General features: G+C 40.9%; 1 protein-coding gene across 1 annotated transcript in view; it reads right to left on the bottom strand.

The window, feature by feature from the left end:
• cerk (ceramide kinase) overlaps positions 1 to 21,681 on the bottom strand; it is a 25,541-nt gene extending 3,860 nt beyond the window's left edge. The window contains exons 1-12 of the mRNA XM_083528481.1: positions 21,223 to 21,681; positions 11,643 to 11,777; positions 10,698 to 10,820; positions 9,931 to 10,056; positions 9,201 to 9,267; positions 8,433 to 8,578; positions 7,176 to 7,250; positions 6,012 to 6,164; positions 5,806 to 5,911; positions 5,540 to 5,610; positions 2,224 to 2,429; positions 933 to 1,156 (exon numbers count right to left, since the gene is read on the bottom strand). Of these exons, the coding sequence (XP_083384607.1) occupies positions 933 to 1,156; positions 2,224 to 2,429; positions 5,540 to 5,610; positions 5,806 to 5,911; positions 6,012 to 6,164; positions 7,176 to 7,250; positions 8,433 to 8,578; positions 9,201 to 9,267; positions 9,931 to 10,056; positions 10,698 to 10,820; positions 11,643 to 11,777; positions 21,223 to 21,400 (1,610 nt within the window). The 5' untranslated portion in view covers positions 21,401 to 21,681. The remainder of the gene's footprint in view (positions 1 to 932; positions 1,157 to 2,223; positions 2,430 to 5,539; positions 5,611 to 5,805; positions 5,912 to 6,011; positions 6,165 to 7,175; positions 7,251 to 8,432; positions 8,579 to 9,200; positions 9,268 to 9,930; positions 10,057 to 10,697; positions 10,821 to 11,642; positions 11,778 to 21,222) is intronic.

The raw sequence follows: 21,681 nt of genomic DNA, 5'->3' as shown, positions 1-21,681 counted from the left end.
GTTAATTAAGTACACTTACATTTATTAGGTACATCTACATATAGTTGCACTCTGTAGCAATTCAATTACTACCTGAAGTACGTCTGACGTCATAGAAAATATCCCTGCCCCCGATATACTATATTCCTTAACGGAAAAGGGAGGATTGCTGAGCACTGATTATTTGAGTGTGGACTTTTCTTAGCACAGAAGCGACACTGACATGGCAGCATGTGCCACAGATAAGTGTATTTATACACAGATATTTTCACCATTGTGCATCGTGCAAGACACGGATACTTTGCTGGTGCATGGGTTTTGTCACCGTCATCAAGTCAGTGTCCAGTGAAGCCCACTGACTTACTATACTCTTACATAAGAGGTGGTATCAAAGATTCAAGACTAGCTCTGTTTACAAAAAATACTTTATTTAACTACATTGATACACCATCACCTTCAAAATAGTCTCCTTGCACAGTGGTAAAGCATTTCCAGCATTCCTGCCACTTCTGGAATGTTTCCTGGAAGTGGCAGGAATGAAGAGTGTCAAGTGTCATCCGTGTCAAAAAGGCGAACTTTGAGCTTTGATCTTCATCTTTGGGAAGAGGGCAAAGTCCGCAGGAACTAAATCTGGAAGGTAGGGTGGGTGTAAAAGCGAGATCTTGTTTCCCAGGGAGAAACGTATGTGGTCAGAATAGCAGAAGTGGTAACGTACGTGGTCAGAATAGCATCAGTTGCACAGCTCCCGATGTACACAGTAAGGACTTATGAAGGTCAGTGCTCCCTGTGACTGTGCGTGCAACCTATATATATATATATAAAAACGTGCTGAACGAGTGGCAAAAATGTTTACAACCATGTTTATTTCTTTAATCTTTTTAAAGTGGAATATGCACTTTATGCACTGCAGTGTACATGACACTACACAGTGTAGTGCCATGAGGTTCTTGTACCTGACTTGAATTGCAGCATGAGGCAGGATTTCACCATCACAGTTCCAGCTGCTGTGCGCCAGGCTACAGGTGCATGCTGGATGCTCTCTGCATATCTGGCTGAAGAAGCGTGTGTGACCAGATCCCCCGGCCTCACGCAGCTCCAGCTCAGAGTCACCGTCCTCGTATCTGGGCGTGAAGCGGAACTGTCGCACGCGGTACACCTCCACAAAAGGGTGATCAAACTGCAACACAAACAGAAAATAAACACACTGAGCAGAGAAGCCATGAACTTGAGATCTTTATTAGAGAGGTTACTTCATTCATTTGGCCCTCTACAAAACACTTTCTAATAATAACAATTATCAACTGGATGGATGGATGGATGGATGGATGGATGGATGGATGGATGGATGGATGGATGGATGGATGGATGGATGGATGGATGGATGGATGGATGGATGGATGGATGGATGGATGGATGGATGGATGGATGGATGGATGGATGGATGGATGGATGGATGGATGGATGGATGGATGGATGGATGGATGGAAATTGATAATTTACAGAAAAGATGACCGTTCAATGAATAAAAAATTATTTGAACAATCTGAACTGTTTGGTTTCATCCCTGAAAGTAGAAACATTTCTTATAAGCATGTGGGCTTCTGAGAAATATGGAAATGTAACCAGAGTGAACTGAAAGGAAACCTTGGCTAACAAACAGCTGTGTTCATCTAACCTAATTTCACTGTCGGTAGAGTGAGTCACCCAAGACGCACAACTCTCAGGACACAGCCGAGGCTGGAATAAAGGGACCCGGATGAGAGACTAGACCAGGCAGGAGCTGGGAATTTTTCCTCAATTACCTTTGAGATAAATCTAATATTTCTGCCTTGTTAGTTTTATGGCTCATGAATCTAATGAAAAACTCTGAGCATTCATCTAGTCATATTAAAGGCTTTCTGAACCTGAACTGCTCCCTTTGTAGTGAAATATATAATTATGGAATTCAACGAGAGAGTAATAGAAAATGTAAAATGCTTGTTTTCTGGAGCACTGCATTTGGCACTGGGGCTTGGACAGAGGAGCCTAAAGCGAGTGTCCTTTAAAAGCGCAGGCTAATAAAATGTATTATAATTGTAATCAGTTTTTGGATCTATTATTGTGTAGAATTGACTGTGACAGTAGAAAGCTAGCTAAAGCCAAAGCAGAAATTGAATCTGGTTACAGTAATTAAGGAAAGTAATCATAGCCCCGATATTTATACACGAACAGTACATCCCATGGACATGTGTGTACAACATGTACCTGGTCGTCTTTGTTGGTGTGACGAAGCAGGTGGCGGAGAAAATCAAACCGTGTGCACTTGCGCACCAGGATGAGGTCGGCTGTGCCATCAGCTAGGTGTGCAGAGGGAGCCAGGCCTTTTGGACTGCGAGGACAAGCACAGCTCATACATGCAGCATTGATTGCCAGAAACTTTCCCCTGATGACCTGCCATGCTCCATCAGTCTCTGTAATAAAAAACACACAGCTATAGTTCTGCAACCTTGCATTTGCCAGGATCATTTTTCAGAAAAGGAAACTGGGTACTTAAGTTATGTTCTAAAGTCGTTACAGGTTTTGCAGGTAATCATACACAGACCAGGCATAACATTATGACCACCATCCTAATATTGTGTTGGTCCCCCTTTTGCAGCTAAAACAGTCCTTACCCTTCGTGCATCAACAGCATTAACTTATTCAGCAATTTGAGCTACAGAAGATCAGACCACAGAGGCCAGCCTTTACGCCACACAAGCATTATTGAGCCTTGGCCGCCCATGACCCTGTCGAGGGTTTACCACTTAAAGCACCTTTTGATACTGACCACAGCAGACCGGGAAACACCCCACAAGAGCTGCAGTTTTAAAGAAGCTCTGATCCAGTCGTCTAGCCATTACAACTTTCCCCTTGTCAAACTCGCTCAAATCCTTACGCTTGCCCATTTTTCCTGCACATTAACTTTGAGAACAAAATGTTCACATGCTGACAAATATATCCCATCCACTAACAGGTGCCATGACGAAGAGATGATCAGTGTCATTAACTTCACCGCTCATAATGTTATGCCTGGTCTGTGTCATTGCATTTAAAGTGTTGCAGAAAGAGAAAACTATAGAAGACCAGCTATGGCAAGATATAATCTTATATATATTCTATATTATATATGTATTTTTATGACCTTTATCTAACCAGTTCTGCATCATGGCGATTGTTTATTTATTTCATGGCAAGTTATTATGTTTCACTTCAATTTCACAATACAGGTAGACCCCAACTTACGACGTAAATAGGGACTGAAAAACCGGTCGCAAGTCCATCAGGTCGAGAAGAGTGAATACTCTGTGATGCGTTCTGACGCAGACATAAAGGGGCACTTTTTTTTTTACATAGTACAAATATACAGTATGTATAATAATATGTATGTATATGTATATGCATATATACTGTCGTATGTCCAAAATGTTGTAAGTTGAGTGGTCGTAGGTTGGGGGTCGTATTGGGAAACAGGTCAACTTCAGTTAATTATCAATTAACGTCAATTGTGTATTGTAACTGACCGCACAGGATGTGTCTCGTTGATGCACACTTATCAAACACTGCTGTGTGATCTGCAGTTATAAATAACACATCTGCTCTAAGAGTCCTAAACGGAGGCCTGTAGTGCTCGGAAAAGCCAATATATTTTAATTGGAAATGACTGATTAGACACTCAAGTACCTAAATGACAACAGAAACCTTTAGCTTATGCTCATTTGCTCCTTTTTAATGGCATGTTTCCAGGAAGCTCATCAGATCATTAGGAAACTATAAAACAGAAAGGACTTGCCAAGTATGGCTGTGATATAGATAACTAATTAAGTAAATGTAACTCTCCCAACACACACACACACACACACACACACACACACACACACACACACACACACACACACCTCTGCCTCCCTTTGACTTGGTTTTCCCCCTAAGTCTAACCATGTCCAAATAGCAATTACAGGCCTGGAGGTCTCCCCACATGTCTCTGTAAACAGCACTTATCAGTGTGTCACAGTAAACAGACGGACCAGTCTGTAATGAAGGTGCCTGCTGTTCAGAGCTAAGAGACAGATAATAATCAACAAGAAGTTTGTGTGTAAGAGAGTTTCTGGGAATAATCAGTGCAGGGACAGATGGGAGTGCTATATAGGAGTGGATATTATATGTGTTCACCCACTCTAGGTGGAAAAGTGGGAATAATCAGAGGAGTGGGAGAACATCCACTGCCACAAGACGCCATGCTCATTTCAATACTCATCAGCTTACTTTCAGGAATAGCATCTTAAATCATAGCTTCTACTTGGAGCTTGTGATTGAATGTAAACAAAAGGACAACAGGCCTCATTTATCAGTCTTTTATCAAAGTGGTATGTTTTTTTAAAAGCCAATTCAAATGACTTATTCACAATAATACAATACAAATTAGTTTGGTTCTTTATAGTCAAGTGAATGCAGATGAATGCTAATCGGCCTTAATTCAATAAAAAGACTCAATAAAATAAGCCTAGCAACTCTTTCTGCTTATATATGGCAGCATTTAACCTCCAATTCCAGTTCTTATCTTCATTTGTGGATTTGTTATGGATTGCTTTCTTTTAAGTCATTAATATGAAAGAAATAAGCTTCGGAAAACATGCATTAAATCCTACAGCCTAATTAAAAGAAAATAAGCTATCTGAAGTGCTTGATATCATTTGAGGAGAGAGTTCTGGAAGGATATTTCAATTTCAATTGTGCTTTTCACAACGGACATCGTCTCAAACCAGCTTTACAGAATGTAAGAATTATGGAACTGAAATGTAAATATAAGTGAATGATGTGTATTTAAACCCGAGATGAGCAGCCTGGGGTGACTTTGGCAAGGAAAAACTTAGATGGTATGAGGAAGAAACCTTGAGAGGAACCAGACTCAAAAGTTGAACTTCTCCGCACACATTGCGAGTGGGATTATAAATCATAAAGTCATTACAAACACCGCAGAGTGTAACATCATGAGCACCAAAGAGTATGATTATGAGTAACGTCATACAGTGCAGTTTTTCAGTGCAGTCAGTTTGATTCAGGAAAGGTCTGAAGCTAGAGTTCTTCCACTCAAACACTTGGCAAAGCTTGACTTCATTGCGTTCACCTTGTGCACAGGGGCATTGTCATAAACATACTCATCTGCCAATTATTACAATTAATGAAAACACTGGTGCTGCTGCAGCACTTATATTACTTGTGCCTGAGCAAAGGTGATGAATACAGCATCGAGTCTATATTTATAAATATACACTAGTGCTAAACAGGGCCTGTTTAAATAACACAAAGCTGCTGTTGGTGATCGTTTTTTTTTTAGACTTTTTAAACCATAGATGCTAAGCCTGTGCTAATCGGATTGGCTTTTTAAATTAACTGGGTGCAAACAAAATGTCAAAGCAGCCATCAAGTGAGTATAAAAAAACAAAACAAAACAAACAAACAAACAAAAAAATACACTATAATTCTGCCTCATTTAAATATCATTGTACAGGTTATAGGGCAGTAACAGGTCACGGATTCTCACCGGTATCGGAGCCGCTCTCCTGGTCTTTGTAAACCTGCTTGTCAGCTGTAGGCAGCCTGCAGATATTACACCTAACAAAAGAACAAGACATTATCCATCAAGCCTGGTATCAGACGCGGCATCGAACACTAAGATCATTCGAGTGCTTTTGTTACTGCTGCGCAAACACAAGAGACTGCTCGATATGTGCTCGGATTGATCCGGGCTCGAGATAATTGCACAATTAATAAAAAAAAATGCTGGCTGATAAACGTGGCAAATCTCACCCGGCTCGGCACTGCAGCTTGTCGCGCGGCGTTCCCACGTTCTCGTCGGCAGGAAGGAACGAGATCGTCCCTTCATAGTAGCGATGTGACAGGAACGTTTTAACACCTGCCATTAAAAATGACAGCAATTGAAAGAATGACTGCAATGAGAATAACTTTCTCCCCCCCCCCTAGACTTTGTCTTTTATTATAGGGGTCCTGCTGACCTGAGATGTCGTAGCGAGCCGGGCCCATCCAACGCTTCCTCTCGCTGTCAGTCAGCACGTCGCCATAGAAACCGTAACCAAGCAGTGAGACGGAGTAGCGGAGAAAAGTGTTGTTATGGTGAATGGAACAGACGTCCATTGGTTGGGAGTCTCCTGGGAAAAGGAAAGAGTACAGATGTTTAAGACGTGCACGTGGCTCCCTATACAATATTATTACAATGTTGTTGTTTTTTTTTAGAAATTCGTTTCCACAAATGATAAGCGTAGCTGTGACTAAAAGAGATAAGCAATAATACCTTCCTTTCAACTGCACTTGTTCTTAGGTTATACTGTATAAAACCTTCCAGAAATATTTCACTATACGAGTTCTACTGAAGATCTACAATTATCAGCACTTACTCTACAATGACACATCTTGAAGATATTTCAACCCTGCTGTCTTGCAGGTATTTGTTGCTAGGATGAATGACCACAGCTACCAACTCCACCCTACAGCTATATTAAGTACGGGTGTAGATGCGTGGTATGTAGCATAAACCTGTTCTCACCTTTACTCAACAAAGATCTGTAAAAATAAAAATAATCTTGACTTGTTAATAGACTAAATGTCTGGTGATTACAAAAAATAAATAAATAAATAAAAGAAAAGAAAAGAAAAGAAAATAGATATTTGCATTACCACTTATACACCAATCAGGCATAACATTCTGACCAGTGAGTGAATAAAACTAATTATCTCTTTATCATGGCACCTGTTAGTGCATGGGATAAACTAGGCAGCAAGCGAACATTTTGTCGGTGTGTTAGAAGGAGAAAAAATGGGCAAGCGGGGCAAAACGTGATGTCTAGACGACTGGGTCAGAGCATCTCCACATCTGCAGCTCTCGTGGGCTGTTCCCGGTCTGCAGTGGTCAGTACCTATTAAAAGTGGTCCAAGGAAGGAACAGTGGTGAACCAGCGAAGGGGTTCATTGATGCACGTGGGGAGTCCAAAACTAATATACATACACTACTGTAGCTCAATTTGCTGAAGAAGTTTATGCTCGATGGGGTCAGGACTGCTTTGGCACCAAAAGAGGGACCAACACAATATTAGGCAGGTGGCCATAAAGTTATGCCTGGTCAGTGTATATAAACCAGTATTTACTTGAATGTGTACACTTACCCACGACGATGTGCAGCGCTGAGGTCACGGGGTCGTTAGAGCCGACCGTTGCATAGCATACGCAATCAGTGGAACCTGTTTCACAAACACATTTCACAGGTCAGGGCTTTGCCACGAAACAAATCAAAATCTCCATTTCTCTAAATGGAAAAATATGAAAATCTAAATCTCTCTCTTTCCATCTCCCTCTTGCACCTTCACCCTGCACGGTTAACACACTGGGATGATCTATGAGCAATCAGAAAGAAAAAAAAAAAGTTAACCAAATATTAGATATGCCTGAGGTTTTTCGGTTCACACTTCTGTGTAAGCAAAAAAAAAAAAAAAACCTTTCCGTTCCTTCTTTGCGCCGAGAACAATTTAGCCGAAGCACAGAGGCATGGAGGAGAATACTATTAGCGGCGAGGCATCGCTTTTTACAGAGATGAGATTTCAGACTTCATCCCTCTTCTCTCACTCCACTCGGTAATGAAATTCTTCTGTCTCAAATTGCTAATATAAAACTCAGCGAGAGCGGCGGTAAGCACAGATCTCGCTCTGTCTGGAATACAACCTGGCTGCTTCTTTCAACAATCAAGAAAGAAAGAAAAAGAGCGGGGGCGAAGAGCGACGTGAGGAAAATGTATGAAAGATGAAGAAAGAAAGCAACAGGGAGAAGAACACAAAAGCACAAAAAAGAAAGGGGGGAAAAAAAGGGTGGAAAGTGTGAAGGGACTTCCATCCAAGGGGTCCGTTGTGACTCTGACCAGGATAAAGCGATTACTACAGGGGAATGAATGCAGGCAAGGGGGGTAATGAGGCAAGATGAAAATTTAAAGCATAATACATTTACATTTAAGATTGAATGAAAGAAAAAGCTTAGGAAAAGAGTTTTATTTTGAAGTAGGGAAAGCCATTTGCGCAAAACCAAACAAAACGGGACAATACAGCAAGCTGTAGCTGTAAGGAAAAAACAGCTCTCGTTATTCTCATCTTCCTTCATTAGCAGTTTAAGTCATTCATTCATTCATCTTCAGTAAGTGCTTCATTCTTACGATTCACCCATCTCCCATCGGGGAGACGCTACAGGTGCCAAACAGTTGTTTTCTAAGTAATGTGTGCCGCAGCTGTGGAATGTATCGTGTACATCACAGCTACCTAGAATGCTAGAAAGCAACAGATCCACACGTACCGAGTGGTTCAAGGATCCTCGGCAGGCCGGGGTAACAAGAAAAACGAGAAACGGCGCTGTTATTCGCTTGAGTGTGGAGAACTCACCTGTGGGAATGATGCCAATACGGAGAGCACAAGGTATCAGAGTCTCGTCTGAGCGGTCCTGGTCCACCCCGGAGTCGCGCTGCGTACGGGAGATTAGGCCATGCATGATTTCACTGAACATGCCGTCTCCCCCGACACAAACCAACCTGCCGAATAAACAACAAGCATGAGTTATGTTGCAGCGTACAAGCCCAACAAAACACCTCCAGGAAAAACAAAACGTGTTTGAGCTTCTGACTCAAAATGACCCTTCGCTGAAACATCTAATTCACACAGATCTATTTTAGTTCTTCATGCTGAGATTATGAAACCATCATATCTGACGAGAGCGTGCGCGATACAACTCGTGTCACGGTTACTATAGGAACCAACACCTTCTGTGCACACGTGTAAGAGTTCGACAGCACCGCGGAGTCGAAGGTGAGTAGGTGATGGTGGAGAACGGCAGCGCAGCAGTCATAATGAGGGATAAGGGTTACGGTTCTTCGAGGTGGAACCCGCTTAATGAGCACTATTCGCTGAAGTGCTGAAATAAAAACCCTGATCCAGAAACAGCGGTTCCACTCAGAGTCGCTTGGCTTCTGGACCTTGTTTTGATGAATGCTGCATATTGCTGTCATCGAAGCTCGTTTCGCTCCGTAGCGAATACTCGCCGCTGCCAAACTGCGCAGCCGTGCCAGCGGACCGATGTGCACTGAAATGATAATCTAGTCTTTGCTGTGGACGAGCAAATTCCTCCCGCGGTGATCTCGGCTAACGGCGACTCACCCGTCGTATTTCTTTAGATCCGCCTCCGTTTTCAAGTGGTCCCTCGCGTGATTGGCCCACTCTGTAACTATGGAAACAAATGCAAAGTTATTAAAGTGATTATTGTGAACAATGGGAAAGCAATGACACAGACTTTATCTTAAAAAATAAATTGCTACGTCACCGGTGGGGTTGATGGGCACAATTAATTGAGCTACACCAAGTGTTAAGTAGGCAAGCCGAAAAAACAAACAAACCCTTAACTACATTATAACTTGAGACATACTGGGTCAGGATTGACGAGTGATGGCTCACAGAAAGCGTCTTGTGGTAGTGACTATAGATGCAAAACAGATGTACGGAGCTTTTTAAAGCTAGCTTGGCTCCTCTCGTGATTCAGTTCCTATCCATGAAATGCCGATATGATAGAAACCCACTTCTTTAATAAGCCTTATACAGTTATATATGCAATATATGATTGTGTGCTGCGACTTTTCCATTCACAATTTCGCAGCCTATGTGAGCGGGAGAGAAAAAAATAAATAAATATCCTGATTAATAATCTTCTCATGTTTACCAGCTATCAGTGCTCCCATTATCATTATCCTGCCTGATGGATAAACCTGTAAACAAAATCATATCCATGATAACACTTGGCAGTTACGGCTGTTTGCCCACAAATATCTTTCTGCAGAATGTCAACGCTCGTTTTGTATTCAAATGTTAATGCAGACGGCTGATGTGCGCTCACCAATCACGTCGGTGGAAATCGAGGCACGGGAAAAAATTGGGGCTACTTTCTGCTCGTAAATCCTTTTCCCGCGGTGTTTCCCTCCGTAGGGATTTATGTAGACGAGCAATCGCTTCGGTCGGATGGCTGCAAACGAGGAGAGGTGAGAAAACAACAGACTTAATTTGCTGCGCTGCAAAAATCTTCCGGCAAGTGTACAACTTTAGCGATTGTGACAAACGGTCAAAATTTGCCTTCGTAGCCAGGACACCCGGATCGTTGTCAAGACAAAGTTCCTGAATGTGTGATATTTTTTGGGGATTTATAAATGGATGTTTTCGTTCTTCTTTTTATCATATATAAAAAGACTGGCATGAAAATTTTACCAAAACCTTAAATATGCATAAACATATTAATCCACTGTTGCATTTTTATTAGTGCTTATAGCAAAAATGCACATTACCTGAGAAATAATGTACAAAACCGTAGTCAGTTAATTCTTAGAAACATCATGTGACCATGTAAAAATAATTTACCCTCACCTGTTAATATCGGACTTCTAAAACCAAAGTGTCGTCTCCTTGAGGCTCGAAACACTTCAACTGTGAATGTTTAACTCGGGTGCAAGTCATTTCTAGTACATTTTCAACAAACTTCACATAAACCCTAGAACCAGACTAGCCTTCAGGTAACGTCTAAATATGTATGAAAAATAAAGTGACACATGCATTTATGAAAGTTGACATAAGTGTAGGTCGGGTTGCAAAACCAGAACGTTAAGGACGTACTCAATAGTGAGAGCTGTTCCCTGATGGCTTGGACCCATTGCAGACACAGTGTCCTATCAGTGCAATGGAGGGTGACTTCACTGCACCGCCAGCGGTGTTTCGGAGTCCTCTCCACATAGGACACTACAGAGAGGAGGTCACAAAAGCTTTAATGTGCAGTTCAACATCATATTTATATCATTATATATAATCTTTCAGCTGATCTGTATTCCTGGACAGATCTCACACATTCCTGTCAACACTATGGTTCGTCATGAGATCGTAATTGTTTTTTAAAAGATGTGCGGTTTGACCGAGTGTACCCAAATAACACACACACACACACGTTACAGGAGGAAGTTTAGTAGGTTGGACTGGTGCGTATTTAGCGTGAGTTCTTTCACTGCATGATTCAGATTATTAAAATGCATTAAGAATGATTATAAAATTTAGGCTCTGGGGCCAGACAATGTGTACATTCTTATCATTCGGTATAGCGAATTAATATCACACGTAAAAGTGACGTTTTTTTCCCCTCCCAAAATCAGCTATTAAATTCATTTCATTGGTAACTGCCAAAAATGTCTTATTATTCTAATTGACTAATTAAATAAGAATTTGACTTAAAAAATTATAAGAAAAAATTACTTTATAAAGGTTAAAAAAAAACAAAAAAAAACAGCTCATAAAAAGAAACTATAAAAATCTATTTAAACTTATCGGAAAAGATGAATCTGCATCACTGCTCAGAACAGACCATGACACAGAATATGGAGAATATAAAACATTTTTAGAAGTCAGAGTCCTTGAGGTACCAGTACAATAACATACTCAGCAAAATATTGTCTAAATGTAGTTATCGATAAAATATCTATATATCTTATATAAATATCATTTTTATGTCAATATCGCAGAGCCCTAAGAGAAAGCACAAATATATCAGCAACGGTACATGATCACGCGTACCTGTGAAAGCGTGCTGGTTAGATTCAGCTGGATTATGTGGAACTTTCTGCCATTTTCCTACATCTGTGTTCGGGCAGTCTTCCTCCGTCTCCTGGACGGATATGATCTCGCACACTGGCACGTAGTGGCTGCCTGCTAAAATAAAAAATATATACTGTGTAAGACACATACATACATACATACATACATACATACATACATACATACATACATACATACATACATACATACATACATACATACATACATACATACATACATACATACATACATACATACATACAAACACATTTTCCACAGGAGTCTAAATTTGGAGCAAAAATAATTTGCTATTGTTGTATAAGACAATCCTATGGAAGCTTGTTTCCACCACTGAATAAAATAAATAAATAAATAAATAAATAAATAAATAAATAAATAAATAAATAATTTTGAAAAAAGGTTATTGCGAGGTTATTTTTCTCACAATTGCATGATACAAACTCGCAATTCTGACTTTTTTCTCGCAATTGTCAGATATGAACTCACAACTGCGAGAAAAATTATTATTATTATATGATAAACGAATTATAAATGATAAAAAATTTTATTCAGTGGCAGAAAAGGGCTTCCATACAATCCAGATTGTTCAATAATGACGTTAAAAAACAAACAAAAAAAAAGAATACAAATACTGGGAACCTGTTTCTTTGTTTAAGGACAAGTTGTTGATTGTTAAAACAGACCTTTTTGCTGATTTGGTTCCACATTCTGATAACATCAGTTACAGTTGGAAAATGATCTTCGCGAGGATCTGATCATGGCTTGTAAACAAAACAAAAATAAAATCCGTGATGAAATCTTGCCAGTGAGAATGTGAAACAGGCCAGGCTAGTCCTGACAGAGGAGAACTCATTCCAAAATGTTTTTCTTTGTCATAACACCAGTGTATGATGTTGCCTGATGTTGAATAGAGCAAGATAAAGTGAGTCTGATTTGAGATTAAATGAGAGTTTGGGCGTTCTGTTTGTAATTACGATGTTTCCTCTGTAGAGCTTAATGTATACATTATATTCATTCCCTCCACCATCTTAACGCTCCCTCTTTCTTAATAATGCGATGATGCTGCACTTCTAAACCGTGTTCGCTTAGATGGAGTTCTGATAGTGGTGGAGATCTGGTTACCATACAGCTCATAGCATACGATCTTCATCATCATCATCATACATTACAGAAGAACAAGTGGACCCAAACCATGTCTGAGCCATGTTTTTCTTTTGAAATCATCACCTACTGTACATTAAGTATCTAATACTCTGAACAAATGTATTAAAAGAATTTGGTCAGAAATGTTTGAGCACATTTACTACACGTCAGGTCATGTTTTTTTCTATAGCGCTTTTCACAACAGACATTGTCTCAAAGCAGCTTTAAAAAGTTTAACACAGGGTGTATTGTTGAGTCCAGTGTCCTGATTACAGAATATCTCTCTGTTCTAAGTTAAGACATCCTGGCTTCAGCAATCATAACATCCCCGAGCAGTGAATAAGGTTTGAGGAAAGGAAATGGAATGTAACAATGCAGAACATTCCACTGTATTCAAGAGAAATGTCTCTCTCTCTCTCGCTCTGACTCTGAGCGCGCTCTGACTCTGGGGCGCTGTACAAAAAATACCTGCTCACAGGTTACCTTTAAGGTTGCTATCTAGCAATCATAACATCCCTGAGCAGTGAATAAGGTTTGAGGAAAGGAAATGGTATGTAACAATGCAGAACATTCCACTGTATTCAAGAGAAATGTCTCTCTCTCTCTCGCGCTGACTCGACTCTGGGCGCGCGCGCGCGCTCTGACTCGACTCTGGGCGCGCGCTCTGACTCGACTCTGGGCGCGCGCTCTGACTCGACTCTGGGCGCGCGCTCTGACTCGACTCTGGGCGCGCGCTCTGACTCGACTCTGGGCGCGCGCTCTGACTCGACTCTGGGCGCGCGCTCTGACTCGACTCTGGGCGCGCGCTCTGACTCGACTCTGGGCGCGCGCTCTGACTCGACTCTGGGCGCGCGCGTACAAAAAAAACCTGCTCTCAGGTTACCTTTAAGGTTTGCGATCTAAAACCATATGACAGCAATCTTCATTTCATCCTTTCTCTCATACACATTTTCTGGTCATATCGCCTGTGAGCATAAACCTGAATGCGCTCCATTCTGTTCCCTTCTGTCCTTCAGGTGTGGAACAACTTAAACATGAGGAACCTGTTTGTTAATTGCTGTGGAATGAAATGTTGAGTTGGTTGTGCAAGTGTGGCAGCAAAAATTTTTTTTATACAACAGCTGTTTTAGCACATGGGAAAAATGCCATTTAAAAAAAAAAAAAAAAGAGGAAAAGAAAAAAGAAAAGAAACTAATTCTCATTAACGGGAGATTTTCACAAGAAGTCACCTTCCACATAGATATGGATCTCTCGTGAATTCGGAATGTTAAACAGAACTGTTAGCACAGGGCAAACACTCTGGAGCTAAAGTGATAAAGTTATAATTTTTCCATTCCTGATAAAACTAGTTGGAGCGTATTACTGCCATCTGTCATGTACATACTGAGACCTAAATCTCATTATCCCTTCCTGCCAGCGTCCCAGTTTTCACAAAGCGCTATTCTTAGTAAACATTTAAGTATTACCAAGGCATGGAGATTTAATCAATTGATTTGGTTCTGACGCATATGTACGCTGGTGACGTCACATCTCGATACTTCTGAAAGTAGGTGGTTTTCTGCTAAATGGTTGATCTGATGTGCTACTTTATGTCTAAGAGATCAAGAGGTCATTAAGAGAACGAGTAAAACTTGACAGCACTGACGGGGGACGTGTCTGCCGCCAGCAAGTCTAGTGCTTTGTTACTAAATTGGATGAATGAAATACCGCAAAAAAATCTTTTACAGAGCCTTCAAAGTGTATCGACACGCCACTGACTGCGGCATTTATTTTGCTGTATTGCAACACTGAATGCAAGTTTATAAGATACGATGTGATTTTCCTTTCTGCTCCTTTGAAATAAACCTTATACGTTATTCAGATAAGTATTTACAAATCCTCAACTTCATATTATCAGTAAAAATGCTTGAGTGCTCACTAAATTTGTTAAACATCTCTTTGTGTCCAATCAGTTCCTTACACTATAAATAATCAATGGGAGGTCACACAGGTCAAACAGCAGACCAGATCAGTCCGGCTTAAGGATAAAGCTCTAAAAGATTTTAGATGAAATTGTTTAGAGGATAAGTGCTGGAAAAAACTTATACAAGACCAGCATTGAAGAGTCTTAATAACACTGAAGTTATTATAAGTAATAATAATAAAAAAAGACCAGGCCATCAATCCAAACAGGAAAGCAGGACAAGGGCAAGAAAGGAGTTGAGTGGCAGTAACAGGAGAACCGATGCAGACTTCAACAATGTCATCAGATCTTCGCTATCGGACATTGGCCAATTCTGAGACGGATTAACATTACGTCACATGTTCAGCCTAAAGCCTACAGCGAGACCCAATATATCACATTACATTACATCATGTTCTATGGTTGCTTTTCAGTCTGAGGAATGGGAAATACTTTTAAATTCAAAGGTGACAGGCTGCTCCTCAGAAATTGGTGAACATTTATAACCTACCAAGACAATGAGTCAAAAAATAGCAGAAAAACTATAAAGAAGTGGCTTGGAGTACAAAAAATAAATAAATAAATTATATTTTATCAATCTGTGACCTGAAGAAACTGCTCTACACCAATGTTTAGACTGACCGAGGAACCAGGAAAGCTCAGAGAGAGACGGCCAAGACGACTCAAACACTGCTGCAAAGGGCAAAGCAAACGTAATCACTTTGTGTTGTACATTTAGATGTAAATGTACATGTAAATCTTTTTTTTTTTTTTTTTTTTACATATTATTATTATAATCGAGTGTCTTCAAAATGAGCAGGAAACATTCCTGATGTTTCAGCACATAAAAAGGTGAAAGCATGATTAGAGAGTAAATGCTTTCTAAAGACTCTGGACCTCAAATATGAAGAAAACAAACTTATTCCAGACCTTCAGTTTTAACCACAAAGGTCCGGGGTAGCTGCAGGTGCTAATTTCCCATCAGACTGGGGATACACTTGATAGTAGATTGGAAACCAAGATGAACTGATTAAACAGGAAACACTTCTGCTCAGTCTGAATGAAAGCCTGCAGCCACACCGAGTGTATCCGAGTGGATCAGACTGACCTTGAACCTTTCTGGATAAATTTCACACTATAATCTGTTCATCTGCTGGTTCCAATTATAACCTCGCAAACGCTCATTCTTGAGATACCGCGCTAATGAAAATCTAGAATGGACGAACGGACAACACGAGCGGCAGAAGCCCAAAATATCTACCTGTGTAAATGTTACGTGTGTGTGTGTGTGTGTGTGTGTGTGTGTGCGTGTGAGAGAGAGAATTATTAGTGATTGACCGCTTATCACGTCTTAAACATAAGGGATAACAGCTTTTCTTCACATTCAATCTTTCCAGCAGTGTTCAGTCATTATTGAATCCAGAACAGAAGTAACTGAGATTGGAAAAACTGAGGCCAAAGCTATAGATGGCGCTGCAGTTATATGAAGCGGTCTACACTACACTACACTATATGAACAAAAGGTTTGGAAAGCCCAACAGCCATACGAAGTTCTCCCCAAACTGTTACCATGACGTTAGAGCCACACAATTGCATGTGGAAGTGGTGGCATTAAACATTCCCTACTCTTGAACTAGGAGACCCAAACCTGTTCCTGCATGGCAATGCCCCTGTGCACAAAGCAAAGATCCATCAAGATATGCTTCACATGGAAGATCTTGCATGGCCTGATATAGAGCTCTGACCTTAAACCTATTGAACACTTTTGAAATGAACTGGAGGGCTGACTGCACCCCAGGCCTCCTCATCTCACCTACATCAGTACCTGACTTTACCAACACCCTTATAGATGAAGGAGCACAAATCTCCACAAACACACTCAGAACATCTTCCCGAAACAGTGGAGCTTATTATAAAAGTAAAGGGACAGTAAACCTTATGAGCAGGTGTCTACAAACTTTTGACCTTAGTGTATTTAGTAGTAGGTTCAAGATGATGCACACAATTATGTTTATATTAACAAGGCAAGTTATTATTATACATGTCAAGTCATTGATATTATCATATATAAAATGTTGATCCCACCAAAGACACCATTTCACGTTCCTACAATAGTACACGTACCACGACATGAAACCTCCACTCAATTTATCGATCTGTTCTCGAGGAACTCTGAGAAATCGACCGTTTCAAATAAACATATCTAAATTATTAATTGGAAACAGAACCCCAAATACAGCACGGTTTGAAAACGGTTTTGTTGCTGCGGTTTTTCTAAGAAATCTAAGACTATGCTTGGGATCCATCACTGGGGAGATGCAAGCTCCAACAGGCACATCACGTGAGGGGCAGGCAGACGCAGACGGTGCATGGAGCTCACATAACACATTGTCCTTCCCTGTTTGAGCAGCCGCACATGGCTTTTATCCAATGCATGGTGTTCTCCTCGGCCAGACAATGGTTTAGCATGAAATTACCCTTCATAAAGAAGGTGTTTGGGAGGAGCTTCATGGGCCAGGGTTGGGTTACATCAAGTACACATTCTGCAAGCTGGATCTATTTTTCCAAACATAGTATGAGGAGGTGTTGTAGCTTCCTTGCAGTTATTATGAGATGCGTGGAAGTGACTCAAAGGAAACGAGAAAGGAGCATTTTTTGGGGGGATGGGACTTCAAGTGAATCAGCAATGATGCCTCTTATGATTTATTATATTCCACTGGGAGAGCAGGGGATTTATTGCAAGCAGACAGGAAGACTTGTAGCATCTAATACGATCATGCAGACGCTAAATCCTGGGTTAGCCTTAGCACGGAGGTTAGCCTGTGACTCATACTGCTTAGCATGTGGGTACTGGCTTGCGAACCAACAACAAGCCCCACAGTGCTCATGTTTATTCGTGTTGGATTGCTCTTGAACTTAAGGTTGCTTCCATCAAGGGTTGCAAAGGGACGGAAAACTTCTGGAAACTTTCCATGGGAAACTTCATCAGGGAAATTTGGGAAATATACTGAGATGGAAACTTACCAGAAACTAATGGAAATGTATAAAAATGAAGTAAAAAATTGGTGAAACTGTATTATATACAAACAAATATAAAACTTTTTTTTGGTCATAGCATGCATACAAACTAATACAGATTTAAAATGACATTTTGACTTTGATTTTATTTGGTCAATATATAAATTTATGCAAAGTGTATGTCATTTATGTCATTTCTGTGTACAGGATTCAAGAATTGATGTCTGTTATGAAGGAATGCACAGTGCATGTAGGGGGTCTGGATTTTAACCAAGATTTTTGTTTTTTCGACCCCAGTTATAGGCTAACCTGCAATTTTGTAAATTCCTAATTTATTCCCATTAATTCCTGTTAATTCCCATTGAAAGATTCCAGTGGTGTTTTATTTATTTTTTTGCGACCCGAGTTCCATCCCAAGATCACGGCTTTGTTCGGTGAAGCTGAATGTGGTAGCTCAGTGGTTAAGGCATTGGACTTTGGCTTGGAAGGTCATGAGTTAAAATCCCAGCATCATCAAGCAGCCACTGCTGGGCCCTTGAGCAAGGCCCTTAAGCCTCACCTGCTCTGTCGCTCTGGATAAGAGCATCTGCCAAACACCAGACATGTAAACGTTTATTTCACCCATTTTAGAATGATGAGTTTGACAAGCTGAATAAAAGAACACAAACAATGACACTATGTGCTCATGTATAATGACATCATTATACTGGAATATTTGCTGGATGAATCCATGGTTTGGGTATAGCGTATCAGCTTTAAAGCCAGCCTGTTTTGTTAATAAAATGGCAGGTTAATGAAAATGTAAATGGCCCCAAAAGGAAATGCAAAGACACGGTGCTGGAGTGTCTCGAGAAATATGAGCGCCCTTCACACTAGCGATTTACATAAAACGATAGTTTGCACTACAGAGGTCAATGCGAGCATAAAAGACACTCGAGGACTGATAGGGCCCTTATCTAAGATGATCCGTTATTGGACTACGATCGAGTGATATCTTTTCATTACCAGCATCATGTAGAAATTACTGTAAAGTGGTTTAAGTGCATTCGGAGAAAGGTCACCACTTAATGATACATTAACTTATATTTCCAAATAGTCACGAAGACCACAGGATCAGCCTGAAATGACTGTATTTATGAGCAAGACTCACGCATCCGAACACAACACGTGACTCACTTCTTACAGAGCCATGCTGCTTTCTAGACCCAGACTCTGTAGAATCATCTGTCTAATATGTTGCAACAGTGCAATGCCTTAATTCCTAACGTATTTTGTTCGTCGTTTTGACATTAAACCCGACATGTATAATTCATGCATCGTGACGCAAGTTAGTTCCTGTTTGAAACTGAGTAACAGCAACCAAACATCTCTTTCTTCATCAGTTTCTCTTTTCCTGTTGACTTCTATTAAGTTAAAGACTTCTTCTCCATGTTATATACACGTCCAACAGAAATCTTACCGTACCAATGATGCTTTTAAAAAGAATATTTTTAGTCCCAGTAGTTACTAAAGAAACAATAATGAGCATTAATATGAAAATGGCTGGACAAGGATGATTAAGTTTTATAAATACACTATATTGCCAAAAGTATTGGGACACCTGACCTTTTCTGCTATATGTGGTTCTTTTCCAAACTGTTACCACAAAACTGGAGGCACTCAGTTGTACAGAACGTCTTTAGATGCGAAATAATACAATTTTGCATTCACTTGAACTTGGAAACCCAACCCTGTTCCAGCATGGCGATGCCCCTGTGCACAAAGTGAGCTCCTTGAAGATCTGGTTTACATTCTTTGGAGAGGAAGATCTTGAGTGGCCTGCTATAGAGCTCTAGTCTCATCCCTACTGAACACCTTTGGGATGAATTGGAAAACTGACTGCACCCCAGGTCTCCTCACCTACATCAGTACCTGCCTTTCTTAATATACTTGTAACTGATGAAAACAAATATCCATAAGCACACTCCAAAATCTAGTGGAACATCTTCCCAGAAGAGTGGAGGGAATTATAAGAGACAATTGGGACTAAATGTGGAGTATATATATATATTATATATATATATATGAGAAAGAGAGAGAGAGAGAGAGAGAGAGAGAGAGAGAGAGAGAGAGAGAGAGAGAGAGAGAGATGACATAGCATGTATCTGCACCCAGAACATGAGATGTATTGAGCCCTGTGTTCAGACGTGTATCTCATGCTTTCCACTTGTGACCTGTTCACTTGAGACGCTTCTTAATACCAAGCCTGAATGAAGCCTTAGTAGTCGAAGACTTTCAGTGCTTAAGTTTCCAAGTAATTTAACAAAAGCCAGGGCCTCTACAGTATCTTACGAGGAAAGGAAGGAAACTTAAATCCGAGGCAGGACGGCCCCTGGGAAAATATACGTGTAGGCTACAAAAGTAAAAAAAAAAAAAAAAAAATGAAATAAAACCACACACAAAATACCCAGTTTGTCCTTTTGTATTCAAGTCCACTGGGTTCATTGTGAGCTTTCTTTAGTGACACGTATCACTAGGCACACGTATAATCTGTCCTATAAACACCGTCACAGTAAACTACTGCAAACTCTCGGGACATATTTCTTTGCGCTCGTTTACGTTATGGCAACGGTCCTTTTGAGAAAAGGATGTGATTCCAAAATATGCACATCCCACATTAGGGATGTTCCATATGACAGATCGAGTATTGTCCAGAAACACGGGACCTGGAATTTACCCAGTGCTCGACATCAAACCGCAACAACACGAGTACAAGAGAAGGATGGTGAAAATAAGAAAAGGGAACTGTTGTGTCATATGTTTTCTCACTAGCACTTGCCTTCTGGGTAATTATAGAAACTCTGACCAGGGGGAAAAGACTTAAAGGTCCACTGATCTGTCTAAAGCATTATTTAGAGCACAGATAATTAACGAAACACGAGGACACGTGACTCGAGAGAGAGAAGTCAGCTTCCCCTGGAGAACACTGAGCTCTTACAGGTAATGCATCTCTGTCCTCACTGGTCAATATTCAGGTCAGGCCTGCATACCATATGACCCCTGAACACCGTGTATGACCCCTGGATATAAATCCCTAGCTGTAGTGCACTTATGTTAAGGGTTAAGGAGTGATTTGGGATTGAAATCCTGCCCTGTCCTGAGGTCATGAAGGACAGTCTTAATGTTGTTCTGCAACATTTCTTGTTTATATGAAATATTCCCAGCCTTGTGCAAAAGCTTCCCTTTTAGGAGGACATCAGGAGGCCTGTTTTCTCAGACATGGCCTGCTTCAGGAGCTCCTGCACTCTTTCTGAGAGGGAGAACTGACGCTTAATAAAATGAACGCACTTCATATTGTCTGTTCTTACACACAAGCACGGAAACAAAACAAAGGGTTTTGGTGTCAACAGTCTTAAGAGGAAATAAGACAATTTATTAGTCTGGTGTGAAACTTACCAGCCTTTAGAGGACCATAAATGCTGCCAGAGGTTCGCTTTGGTCTCGTCTCGACGTCTCTCCAGGACAGAAAGGCGCTGGTTAGGGTCACCTCATTCACCCTGTGTTGGAGGCTGAGCTGCGAGCAGAGAAGCGGCAGCAGAGGAGGCTTCGGCGGCGGCGGCGGCGGCTTGTCCATTACTCCGTGACGAAGAGAGAGAAAGAAAGGAAGAAGGAGAGACTAGTTTCAACCGTAGTTATCTAAATTTCATCTTTGAAGCGACTCCACAATCCCCGGAGGCTCGCTCTCTGGCTCGGGCGGTCAAAGCGGCTTCTCGCCTTCACACCGTCAACACATAGCGGTTTCTGGTTCTCTGAAGGAACAGGGGGAAAAAAGGACACACACAGCCAGAGCGCGAGCGCTTCCTACGTCATCACGCAAATCTGGTTACGTGAGCGGCGGCGCACGAGGCAGGAGCG

This window comes from Silurus aristotelis (genome assembly GCF_946808225.1).
Source record: "Silurus aristotelis genome assembly, chromosome: 24".
In the NCBI taxonomy this organism is placed as follows: domain Eukaryota; kingdom Metazoa; phylum Chordata; class Actinopteri; order Siluriformes; family Siluridae; genus Silurus; species Silurus aristotelis.
This window is presented reverse-complemented; position numbering and strand designations above follow the sequence as displayed.